Source organism: Ammospiza nelsoni, chromosome 9, assembly GCF_027579445.1.
Source record: "Ammospiza nelsoni isolate bAmmNel1 chromosome 9, bAmmNel1.pri, whole genome shotgun sequence".
NCBI classification, from domain to species: domain Eukaryota; kingdom Metazoa; phylum Chordata; class Aves; order Passeriformes; family Passerellidae; genus Ammospiza; species Ammospiza nelsoni.
The window spans coordinates 31339079-31352153 of NC_080641.1; the positions used below are offsets into that span (position 1 = coordinate 31339079).

Below are 13075 nucleotides of genomic sequence, written 5' to 3' on the forward strand. Positions count from 1 at the left end.
AGAGGCAGCAGAGTCTTAAGGCTTTAGACCATGCCACAAAGCAGAGGGAGGGAATCAGGCCTACCACCTGCTACTTTCTCATGTTATGCAGTCAACAATCCTTTATGTTGTTCTGGGAATTCTCTTCCAAATGGAGGCTGGAAGGGGTTCATATTTCTGAGGATGGGTACTGTGATGCCAGGTATGAAGGTATCTGTCATTTCCTCATTATAAAATTTACAAAAAGGTTCAAAAAGATCTAAGCAGAGTATTCTATTCCTGCTTTTGTTTGCTCCTGCCTTAATTATCTTTGTTTCATAATTGTCCTCACTGACAGAATGAAAAAAAAAAAAAGGTTGATAACTGCCAGTCCCACAGTGAGCCATAAAGAAACCAGGAGGGAGCAGATTTACATCCAGATGCAAAGGCATCTACAAATCCATGTGGCAATAGTGGATTATTTTGTTGTGGCATGGATATTATTTATCCTTTTCAAACAAACAAGCAAACAAACATGAAAAAAAGCCTTTCCACTTGCTTGCCACATTACCGTGCCTCTTTCTCCTGAAAACACAGATGTTCTTAACCCACCAGTAAATTGAAAAGGGGAAACAAGGCATGAATATGCATTATAAAATCAGGAACAGTCAGATTTTCAAGACCAAGCTGTAGGCCATATTTCCCCTTGCTGTGAATATGGAAATTTCAGAGCCTGATAGGTCGATCCACGGAGTGCCAAATATTCCAAGTACCTAAGATAAAGGCTGCAACTTTATTGAGGCTTCTCTTTTCTACAGCTCTTCAAAAAGGTCAAGATTATTCCTATTATATACACTGCCAAAAAGCAGCATAATTAAAATAGATGGATAGATTTTAATTTGTAGCAGGTTTCTATTCACAATGGATGTCTGTTTGGGGTACTTGTTTAAAATCTGGTAATGTTAAATTTGTAACAACAACAAAAAATAATGGAGTTCTGTGTTTTCATATAATTAATTTATAGCAAATGTTTAAATAGAGATTCTGTTCATAGCATATCCAACTACAGTGTATATATCAAAACCAGAGACCAAATTTTCACATTACGGCCTTAAAAGCAAAACCAAAGGATGTGGCTGTATGGGAACTCTGCAAATACTTCATTAAGGGAAATGCTGTAGAAATAGAAGCGGCACTGGCTTCCTGTAGGTTTGATGGTGGCATTCCAAATCACCGTGTGGGGGACACCGGGCTGGGTGTGAGTGCCATCCCTGCCTCCCAGGCAGTAATTTGGTGGCACCGTGGCGTTGGGACGGAGCCAAGGGCTCGAGGTGGTGAAACGTGGAGCGGTACCTGAGATCCGAGTGCGCCAGGTTGAGCTGGCCCACGTGCAGCAGCCGCTCCCGGGACAGCGCGTGGTCCCGCACCAGGGAGTTCCCCGCGTGCAGGAACAGACCCTGCCTGCCCACGGGCACCGAGCCACCCGTCACCTCCATGTCCATCATGCTCTTCTTCTCAGAGATCAAACTGCAGTGACTGTAGCCACCGTTCACTGTCAAAAAAATAAGCAAAAAAGAGATAAGGCTTTGACTAAGAACTCTCTCCACTGACAACTTTGTAAACTCATTTTGTATTGGCTTGCAAAATTCTTGGTTTTACAACAAGGCAGTGGCAATGAAAGGTTTCACAAGGAAACAAAAATTAATTGCCAAGGAATTTGGATGTGGGGTTTTTTATTTCTCGTTGTACAGAAATGAAGCATCTTTTGGCCTGAACAGTCAGTTGTATTCAGTGGGTTTCGACTGAGGTGTTTAAGATCACTTTGGATGCCTTTCAGCTTGTAGTGGGTCTTTCTAACTATCAGTCTGCCTTACTTGTAACCATGACATAAATTATCACTATATCCTCTGGAGTCTACAGCTCCATGAGGCTTTATTCCATTCCTCTTCTGGCTTTATCGCGCCATAATTTAACTCACTTCAGGGTCAATACCTACCTTAGCAGGACTGTTAACTGGGGTAGATGAATCACATTTGAAGGGTATCTAAATACACTGCTGAACACTGTGAATAAGTTTTTAAAGGCCACACCACCAAGGGAAGATGGTAAATCAATCATATTACAATACCCAATTCACAGTTCCTCTCTTTCCAACAGCAGAATTACCTGGAATACAGTCAAGATGTATCTTCCCTCCAAAATACTGCAGATCCTTTTTTAAGTGTTTAAGATTTATACTGGACTTGTAATAAAACACTTTCTTTCATTCCCCAAATGACACAAGTCTGAAATTCATTAGGGCTTTCTAAATATGTACTTTACCAATTTTATCATATTATCAAAACACAGAAACTTGAAGCTTCCACCAAAGCTCAGCAATACCAACTGCAGCACAGACTGATACCTGTTTGTGTGAAGACAGAGATTTCCTAGAATAACATGAACACTATCCCTGTGCTGTCAAAAATAATTATCTTCTCTTGTAGCTGTCAAATCAAAGAACACATTCGCTCCCTGCAAAGGAACAGAACACTTATGCTAAATCCATGAAATTCTGTGTTTCAGCCAATCCATTTGCCTTCACAAAGCACCTTACAGATTAATTAGTAAGAGCTAAAAATTTCTTGCACAACAGTGCCCTGAGTGCAGTTGCACTTGCACCAAAGCCTCTGAAATGTGCTCACCACATGTGAGCTGGAACAACGATGGACAAGAACAACACCAGCAGCTCACGGGCTTTTTCCCCCAAAGCAACTAAAAAAAGAACAGTGAGATTATCTCCAAACACAGACAACCCAAGTGTTCAAGTGTCCAAGCACATGTGAAAGCAAATTCATTACCTCTGAAAAAAAGGGAAAAAATCCACTTTACACCACTTTAACTGAGAACAGAATCTGGCCCTTTGACAACTGGCTGTTCTATACAATATTAATATCACTGGCTGGCACACATAAGATTTAAGCACTTTCCATGTCTGGAACCAGATCTCTTCTTTCACTGGTATCGAGGGGCCTTTAACCTACATTCTGTAACTTACCAGTAACAGATGAAAAAAGCACACACTCCCTTGCCTTCGACCAGAGGGTTCACCCTGCTTGCACTATACCATAGCCATTCCATAAATCCATATAAAAAACTAATCCTAATTTACAGAGAGTAAATCTAATAAAAGCAGAATGGTTTCCAGAAGGATCTCATGGAAGTGGAATCCATCAAGGTAACTTTTGTCTTTTTGTGTCCTGCAGTTTTGATTTATATCTTCACATTTAAGTGTTCACAAGGGAACGGAAGGAGTTGATACAGTAGTGTGCAAAGGCTGCAATCAGGCAATTCCTTCCATATGAGTAATCAAGTTAGTTCAATTTTGGGTACCTTGCTTCTTTCATTTTGGGGTAACTGACTTTGGGGGAGTTTTTTCTTGATTTATGCCAGATTAAGTCGTGTGACAATTGATCCCATGGACTGTGATGAGGCTACACACCTCAGGAAGGACAGCTCACACTGGTCAGGACCTGTAGGGTCAGCCCTACATTTCTTGTTAGGGGCAAATTCTCCAAGAACAAAACAGAGCATTTCCTTACACAAAGCCAAACCTGTCTGTCCAACAATGAGATCAACATTTAAAACACCCCTACTAAAGGGCAATAATTCTTTTTCTTCCCTAGGGAACACCTTGTTTACCATTCAGGACAGCTTCACCCTTACTGACAAAATCAGCTATTAAGGCTAAGAAGATAAGAGCAAGAAAACTTACCAAAAGAGTAATTATTCAACAATAAACGCATGCTGCAGTGCTTTGGAGTTTACCTAATTAAGACCAATGAACAAATAACTGAAAGATGTCTAATTGAAATGACTCACATTCGAAATAGAGACAGATTTGAAATATTTGCCTAACATACTAGATATCCCCAGAGGGTTGTGGGTTTTGCGGCAAAGACCAAACTAGGTCATTTGCCTTTTTTTTTCTTACTGCTTATTCTCTTTAATTACTTCTTGTTAAAAAAAAAAAAAAAAAAAAAAAAAAAAAAAAAAAAAAGCGGCCATTCTTGGTTTTGTTTGGATGTGATGTCCAAAATGTACCACGACAACACTGAGAAATGGAACGCTGTTACTGGCAGCTGGATGAGTCACGTGAGACGAGTGAAAGACCAAACAGCACCAGATTTTCTCAAACAAGTGAAAATCATCCGTGATGGAAGAGGCCACCACATCCCTCCACTGAGAGGGAATTGTTAACTCAAAAGCTGCCAACACAGCAAAGCCATGGGAGAGAAGGTGCCATACCCACACTCAGCAGGTCATTCCATGTGACGAATCCTGAATAATCCACAGCCCTGAATGTTTGGGGTGGCTGCCACACCTCCTGCACAGTCAGTAATTCAGGCCCATGCAGAGATGCACAGCACTGTGCTGCTCACTGAAAGCTCTAATGAACAAACCGAGTGCTTCAAAACACAGAATCTTCAAAGTGATTCATGAAATAGGCCATTTTTGACATTTTCAACAATAACAACAGAATCAACACTTTGCTGAAGTTTTTTATGCTTGTCATGCCATTCTCTATGGTGAATGGGAGGAATTGTCTTAATCCTATGACCCCAAGCCTTAAGGGCAGAAAAGTAGCAAAGGAAAAGAAAGCAAAGGATGGGAAGTAGATAGCTGTTCTTACACCCCTTACAAGGCAGGCCCAACTGTGTGACTGTGGAGACAGATTTTCTATGCCTTGTGGAAAAAACATGGCTTCTCCTTTGTTTCAGTGAACCACTATTAGCAGGGATATGAGTTTGGGGTCTAAATTTTTCTATTATAGACACAAGAGTAGGAAAAACATTTTAGAAGTGGCTGGAGTGATTAGCCACAGATGCCATTACAGCCTTAGCAGACTTTACCCAAGTATTTTCAGGTTTTGCAGTATTTATCCAGGTATTTTCAGTTAGATCTGAAAACAACACATCCTAAACAAGGACTTCCAGATCCAAAAAGAAGGAATGCTCAGATTTTCTCTTGGCCAGTTTCTTCACAGTCATTTGCACCATCTCATACACAACAAACCTCTAAACATTTGGGCTTTTCACTCCTTCACAGGGGAAAGTCCTGCACTCTGAGTCTCTTTTGTTGCTGTTTGCCTTCCCTGAAGTGGTTAACAGCAGCAGCACTAAATTATCACTGCTGCATTCAAGAGCTCCTATGTCAAAGAGGAACAAAGCAGCTCACACCACACCCCAGGTTCACTCTGGATCTCTGTATCAGTTACAACCTGTTCACATTTTAAAGTCTGTTTCATAGAGCTGATAGAGACATGGGTTCATTTATTTATAATACTTGTACACTACCTTAATAAAAACACAGTGAGAGCCAAAACATTGTTTATCACCAAGCAGACCACACTACATAGTGAGAGTCAGGTGAAGACCAAAATTGTCCTCCATTGGTGTTTCAAAACAGAGATAGCAGATCCTCTGCCTATTTCCAAATAGACACAGATGACAACAATCTATAAAAGATTAGGATTAAAACCAATAGCATTGAATAAGATTAGAATAAAAAAGAAAGGTCTCTTTCCTCCAAGATTTATGAACCATGCAATAAAATCCTACAACAGAAATACTTATTTCTTTGCTTTCACATTGATGTATGAGTGAAGACAGAAGGGCTAAGAAAACCCTTGTAAACTAAAACAACCCAGATAGAGAAATAATTTGTCGAGTATCAATCTTGAGAACTCATGGAAGATAAATACAAGCCATGTGTGTCTTTCTAGTAAATTCTGGACCCTAAGTGTTGGCTACATCCATATTTGTTATTTCATGTTCAATTTATTTTTAAAACTAGTTATTTGGATTGCAGTATATTTCTGTTCTGGGGAATTTATTTTTGCAGACTACACACAGTATTTTAGCAGAGCGAATGCGTATGGTCGGCACTACCGAATAAAGCAACGTGGTTAATTCTGTATCAGTCCAGCTTAACACAATTTGAAAACACTTCAGAAGTTTATAGATCTGTAACCTTTTCACTTTCAAGCATGTGAATAGATTTGGCTCCCATATTCAACTTTATCATGGTATTTTAAAGGCAGCAAAGAACACATAATAATCTACCACATCTTTCATTGCTAAACCAGCTGCAATATTACAAAGTTTAGATTTCCATCTGAGACCTGCACAACACTTTTTCAACTTAGCAAGTACAGCCAAGATTCAGGAAAACACATGCCATGAGCTTTAGTTCCACTGACTTCACAGCCTCGGCTGATGTTCTCAGTTAGACTCTACATGTGTAAGCACAGAACTGTTTTAGCCAATAGTGAATAGATTCTCAAAGAAATAGAGAAATACACTGTTTACTAGCAAAATGAGTCTTTCCCTACAAGCAGTTTGAAACTCAACATTCTTGGCTTCTGTTTGGATCTCAGACTTTTAAATTATACATCCAAACAGAGGTAAGAGCAGACTGAAAATGACCATTGGCCTCTTTTGTAACAACTAGGACAAATCTTTTATAACTGGATGCAACACAGGTCTTGTCATTACATTCATTGTTACAGAGTCTCTTCAGCTTGGAATCACCCTTTTCCTGTTGCCAGGCAATTTGAAAAATATTGTTCTCAGCACATCTGGCCTTTTTTGTGGTCAGTTATCTTTCCTCACTACTTGGATTTTAGTAACAGGGGGAAAAAAACATTAAAAAATAAATGTTTTAGGAAAAAATTAAGCTCAACAAACATTATTTTAATTAAAAGGAAATCCCCAAACCCTCCTAATGGGCACTTGGAGAATATAAGCTCAATGTAATGAAATTTGATGTGCTTTTTTTTTTTAAGAAGACCATGTTTGGAATAGGTTCAATTCTCAATATTTCTGATAGGTAGGATATCCATACACCCCAAATAAATGCCATTGTGCTTCTGGTATAAGCTTTAAGACAATCATACATTGTTTAGGGTTATGTATACTCTCACCTGCCCTTGGCCCCCTTGGTTTGTCTTTTTTGCTGCACTAAAAGGACACACCAGGGTTTTCACAGCACCCTGTCACTAGACAGAGCCTGTAGGCTGAAAGAAATCCAGCAACTCTTTCAAGACAGAAGTTCACACATTTTGAGATGAGGTACTTGAGTTGCTCCCCTTGTAAAGATGCTTTCATAACTGATTACTTGATTCCATTGGGAATCAGGATCTTTCCATGCATGCAGAGAATGAGAAAATCTATTCCTTTTCTTCTGTCCTCTAAGTCATTTAATTTCCTAAAAGCCAGAGCATGCCTACTATGAACTGCATGTGGGTTATTGCTTTCCCATTTACTTACTAAGCCCTGAACTTTTAAACTCCCAGATCTCCGCTCCCCTATATTTTACTTAGCCCATTTAGCCTCTCTTTTCCATGGAAGCTCTAGCAGCAGACCATGTAAAGACTCCACAGGGGTACAGGCTCTCCCAAACATTTGAAACACAAGGATGTGCAAGGAATGAAAGCTGGGGTTTTGCCATATGGCACCTTGCATATGTCTTATGTAAACATACTCCAAGAAGGAATTTCATGTCTGCCTGGCTCAGCAGTACACTAAATACATTAGAAAGGAAAAAAAACCCCAACACAACAAAAAATATTTCCATCAAGATGTTGGGCTCAATTTTTTAGGAGCCCAAAGTGTCACTAAGTCAGTAAGAGCTACAAAGACAGAATCACTGTAGATCACCTGGGGTTACACAGAAAAATAAACTTTGAGAAATGGTGGAAACTGGTAACTAGACAGCATTTTGTTCTTTTCAATGCAGGCTGGGTGGAGGAAAAGGTCTGGTGGGATGTGGATGCACATTTAGTCTTGTGTGTGTAATTCTGATACGTGCATTTGGAAACCAGTCTACTCACAGGCAAAAGAGACAGAAAATCTGTCACAATAGGAACCAAAATTCACTGGAGTCTACAAAGAACTTTCCATGTTGCTCTGTGGCAGGAATGCTCCAACATGAACATGGAATACAGTGGAGGGGAGTCAGCAAACCTGCTCATCACTGCCAGCTATGGGTTGGCTCCCATTTGCTGGTCCTTCCAGAAGTGTGAATTAAGCTTTTTTCCTATGAGATGCTTCATGAGCCTCTCCTTTCCATTGCTGTCTTTGCTTCAAGATCACTTGTTGCAAGAGCTTCCACACATTGTTTTCTGGTTCTTTAGGTATGAGGGATGAAAAGCTACAGCCAAAATGCATTTGGTTGCTGCAGATTACACATTCTCCTAAAACACTTGCTCTTACAAAAAAGGAGACATCCTCACACACAGCCTCCATCCAGACTCACTGCAGACTTCTCACACCTAACAAGTAACCCACATGTCCCTAGCAACATCTCTGTACTCTTATACAGAATATTATTTTACAATGAAAACTCAAATTGCTACTACATAAGAGGCAAACGTTCCACCTACACCATCTCCTTGATCACTTAACACTTGATACCTAATACAGTAATGGCCTCTTTGCAGCTTACAATTAACACTGCCAGAAAGAAAATTCAAGACAAACAAACAGTTTCCACAACATATGCTGAAAAGAGCAACAGCCTACCCCTGCTACTTTTCATTTGCTGTTTTCATTGTTTGACATTTCTTTCTGCCAAGATTTTGGCATTATTTCATGGCTTGATTTGAAATATATTTAACATCAAGTGATTTTCAATGTCATTTTCTATTTTACCAGAACTATGCTTGGGACTAATTCTACTCAAATTGAATTTACCCTTCTGCACTCAGTGCCAATGAATGGGCCTCTTGCAGACTCTCCTCTGACTGCAGTTTTAGGGCTGCAGACATATGCAGTGCCTGTTAAACACACAACTTAATGTACCACCAGTAAGCACAGTCTGCTGAAGGACAGTGTCAAACATATGAGTTCTTGGTGCAATAAATATCTATGTGCCATGTAACACACAAAAAACCCTCTACTCTGTGACTTACATGTAACTAAGGTATTTATCCAAAATGGGGCAGCTTCAGACAACAGCTGGGAGGACTGAACATCCTGGGAGGACTGAACATCGTATCAATCTCTTCCAAATGTCAGATTCTGGGGGTAACCAAGGCATCCCCACCAGCACCTGCTCTGCTGTGGGGTTTTTTAGCAGTCTGTGGAACGGGGTAAGAATAAGGCTATTGTGGAAGCTGCTGTGAAGAGGTGAAGGCACAGAGAAGAAGAAAAGCAGAGATATGAGGATTAAGAAAAAATTAAAGAGTAAACAGAATGCTATAAAAAAGGAAAATATTCTCATTGAAGGATGCTGTCTTATATGAACACTGAGTAAACAACAATGAGAATTTTAGCTCCTGCTAGAAGGCCTCTATGAATCTTCCAGTGATGACAGTGGGCAGTTGCTATGGATTAGGAGGTATGTGGAGTACTCTCTGTTTTTATTTAGCAATGCTGCCTTCCATAAACTGCATCTGCACTTCCCACACAAGCCCTGTGAACAAGGTATCTCGGGGATTACATGAAGCTGGATATGCCAGTGAAGAAACAGATACAGAACAATCACTGTAGCCACGAGAACCCCTTTGCCCTGACAATCACATTACACAATCATGAAAAACAGGGCTGAGTCTTCAGAACGTGATTTACTCTGTCCTGTATCCCTACAGCATAATCCAGCCTCACAAACTCAAGGGGGTGTTTGACCAATCTACTTCACAGGCTCCAGCAATTCCCCAGCATTTCCAGCAAACTATTCAGTCATTTCACTTGACTTAAGAATTCCTTTCTTTATGTCTAACTTAAAAGCCCCTTAGCACAACTTAGTCTGTTACATCTTGTCCTGTCCAAACTGGACACGGAGAGGAGTCTGTTCTCCTGCCCTCCATAGCAACCTTTTATGTTTTTGCAGGCTGTCTCCACTCAGTCTTCTCTCGCCAGTGTTACACAGCTCTCATTATTCAAGTTTTTTTCTCATAAATCACGTTTTCCAGAGCTCTGATCTCTTCCCTCTGTCTCTCTTCTGAACTGTCTCCAGCAGTCCTTTTTCTGTACTTTATACACCTTTTTTCCCCAGACTTTTCACTATCAGATCCTGTTCTTTGCAGCTGGTAGCAGATAGAGACTTCTTTCCCTGAGAGCCAGCAGCACAATGGCAGGCAGATCCAGCAGTTAAATCTTATCTGGATTAATTTATCTTTTTTCTTGGGTAAGACAAAGAATAATGAGATTAATGAACCTTTGGTATGATCCAGTTTCACTGCTGGTTTTTACTGGTGCATCAAACTGCCCTCTGAAAAATGTCTCAAAAGCCCAGAAGAGAACTTAGCAAATGCACACATGCAGAGGTCAAGGTTGCTTCCATCAAGGTCCCCTCACACCAAAACCCAACTTAGCAGCATAAAACACTAAACAAAAACTCTCAGGAACATGCACATAGTTGCACAATGTCCAGACTCTGGCGTTAGAGAAGTCTCAAAACTCTAATTAAGGCTGACTCCTCAGATCTACAGCACTTTTTCTGCTGACCATCCCTGCCATCAAGAATACGTGAAAGGCATGAAGTCATTCCAGCATGCTGATCCAACCCACCCCATGGAACTGAGAGTAATTCATTAATCATATTGTCTCTGAGCCCAGTTCTGTTCCTGTCTGGTTGTCAGTCAGGCAGTGAAATGAACAGCACTACAAAACTAGTAAAAGCAAGATCAGAGTTAGGAAGTCTTCCAGAACTGCGTATCCAAAGATGCACAGAGAATTCTGACATCTGCATTTTAATAGCAGTGCTCAATTAGAGATACAAGGAGTGCAGCCAGGAAGTCAGTAAATATTGTTGACTAACCAAAGTGAGCGGAGAGCCATGGACAGAACAAACTTCTACTCGGACTAGATTTGAGGGTTACAGAGGAAGTTCAGCTTGTTATAAGTCTGGGCAAACCCTCCATTCCTTTCCTTTCCTCTTTACCATCACCTTAGCACACTGCTAACCTTGATCACCTGAATTTTTATGTGACTTTGGTGCTGGGAAAAAAAGGCCAATTAAGAGCAATGGAGATGAAAATGTTCACTGCACATGAAGTGTGGCCAAAAGGTGTGTGAGGTTCCCTAAATGTCAGTACCAAATGTTTATAAGAAAAATTTCTAAGTGGGAAACAGACCTCGAGGGTGAAGTGACAGAGTTTGTGAATATCAAGCATAGCACTGGAAGAGAGTGAAACTTCCAAAGACCACACAGTTTACAGGCTGAGCCCAGAAAGAATGCCACTGTGCCTGGTGCATTGTATTTCCTCTGGGATATCTCCATCTAGTTTAACCACACTCTGTTGGATCTTGAGTTCATCTTTTAACAAGACATCAAATCTCATCGTGGAATCTTTAAATGATGGAGAATTGCTTCAGTAGCAGTTTGTTCCATGGCTCTCAGCATGAATTTTAAATAGCTTCAGCTTGTTTGACTTCAGTTCAGACACTGGGTCTCACATTATGACTTTGTGTGCTAGCTGAAAACACTTGACATACCTGGTCCTCTCTCCCTCTGTAGATAACTTCAGCCTTGGTTCCTACCTTCAGTGATTAATTGTCTGCTTTCTTCATGTTCTCACACTACAGTGTATTCTCCAGATCATGAATCGTTTGTGTGAAACTTCTCCTTAACACAGCCAGTTTTTCCAAGGAACCTTGTTAAATTGTCAACACTAGAACAGCACAGCACTAGAATCAATAACATAAGACAACAGCATTGTTTTGCTACTTCTGCTTAATATGTGCCTAAACACAACTTCACGAATTCTAATGGTCTTTTAACGGGTGCTTTAGAAGATCTTTAAGAGTTCCTTTAAGACTCTCAGCGTTTTCAGGAAGGGAGAAGGATGGTTATTCTGGTTTTGTGTGTGCGTGACTTTAATGCAAGTGTCTGCTAAGAAACAGAATAAAATCACCAAATTATACTACTGTGCCTCCGAAGTTAATGACCCAGAATGAGTTCTGCTGTCGATGGGCCTAACTCAATAGGCACCACTGAAAACAATGGAGTCCCCTAGTGTGTGACCAAAAAAGAAATAACAACTTTTTAAGGAATGTAGCAACTGCAGAAGCTCAGTAACCACTTATGAAACTGGGGGGTGGGGGGGAAAACAGCTATTTGAATTTTCTGTTTACAGGCAAAAAGAGCTCCAGCAATAGATTCAGTGAGTGTGAGGTTTCTGTTATTTTAATTAAGCCTTTCTTAAGTTTGCCTTGTTTGGTTTAGCACTAGTTTTACAGAATAGATCTAAACCCTATGGCTAGGTTGCAAAAAAAAAAAAAAAAAAAAAAAAAAAGCAGAGAGGGAGTAACTAAAGCCATTTAAAAAATAAAGGAGCTGGAAGCTGAGTGTGTGTGTGTCATCTGAGCCCCATGCTAAGCCATGGCCTTTTACAGCTAAAATGATTGCTGACTGAACAGACTACAGCTCACAAAAATCCCTACTTACCTGGCAGAAATCCATGTGATCCTGAGCACGCTGACTAAGAAATTAGCTGAGATTCGGGGGGAGGAATGCAACCTCTGGAAGTTCCCAAAAAGAGAAAACCAAGAATTTTTTCCTTCTCGTTGTCAGCAAGTCAGCAAGAGGGAAAGCATGAGAAGAGCACAGCTCCAGAATCACTCCTTGTGATACCACAGAAGCAAGTCTCGTGCATTATTCGCACTGCAAATCAGCAGCAGCAGCTTTCCAGTAAGCAAAGCAAGGAAAGAAGACATGAGCAACAGCCAAGCTGGGGCTCCTCACAAGCTGGTGGGCCTTGCTCCCCAGTCCTGGCGCTGCAGGGGGATCCAAGCCTGTCTCCAGTGGCTGTATCAGCCTGGGCCAGGCTGGCACAGCTGCTCCCAGAGTGGTTCACAGGCCAGCCCAGGTCAGGCACTGCACTGTCAGCCACAGGCACTTTCACAGGGGAGATGCTTAGAAAGCACAAAGCTCTACTGAACCAGCTCATGTGCTGCAGAAACCAGTCTCACACAAGCAAGAGTGGCTTCCCAAAGCTCAAGCCTACATGCCCCGTACGTCAGTGCATTTCCCTCTTCTCAGTCAGTGCAGAAAAGCAAAGTATCCTGTTTCTGTGAAACTGAACCCCAGCCATGTGTATACAGCTAATGACTGGTTACACCACCCATAATGA

The 13075-nt window shown here is 40.9% G+C and overlaps 1 protein-coding gene across 1 annotated transcript in view; it reads right to left on the bottom strand.

Moving 5' to 3' along the window:
- Positions 1–13075, bottom strand: part of GLIS1 (GLIS family zinc finger 1) — a 178123-nt gene that overhangs the window by 93865 nt on the left and 71183 nt on the right. Inside the window, 1 exon segment of the mRNA XM_059478526.1 lies at positions 1312–1510. Within this exon segment, the coding sequence (XP_059334509.1) occupies positions 1312–1510 (199 nt within the window).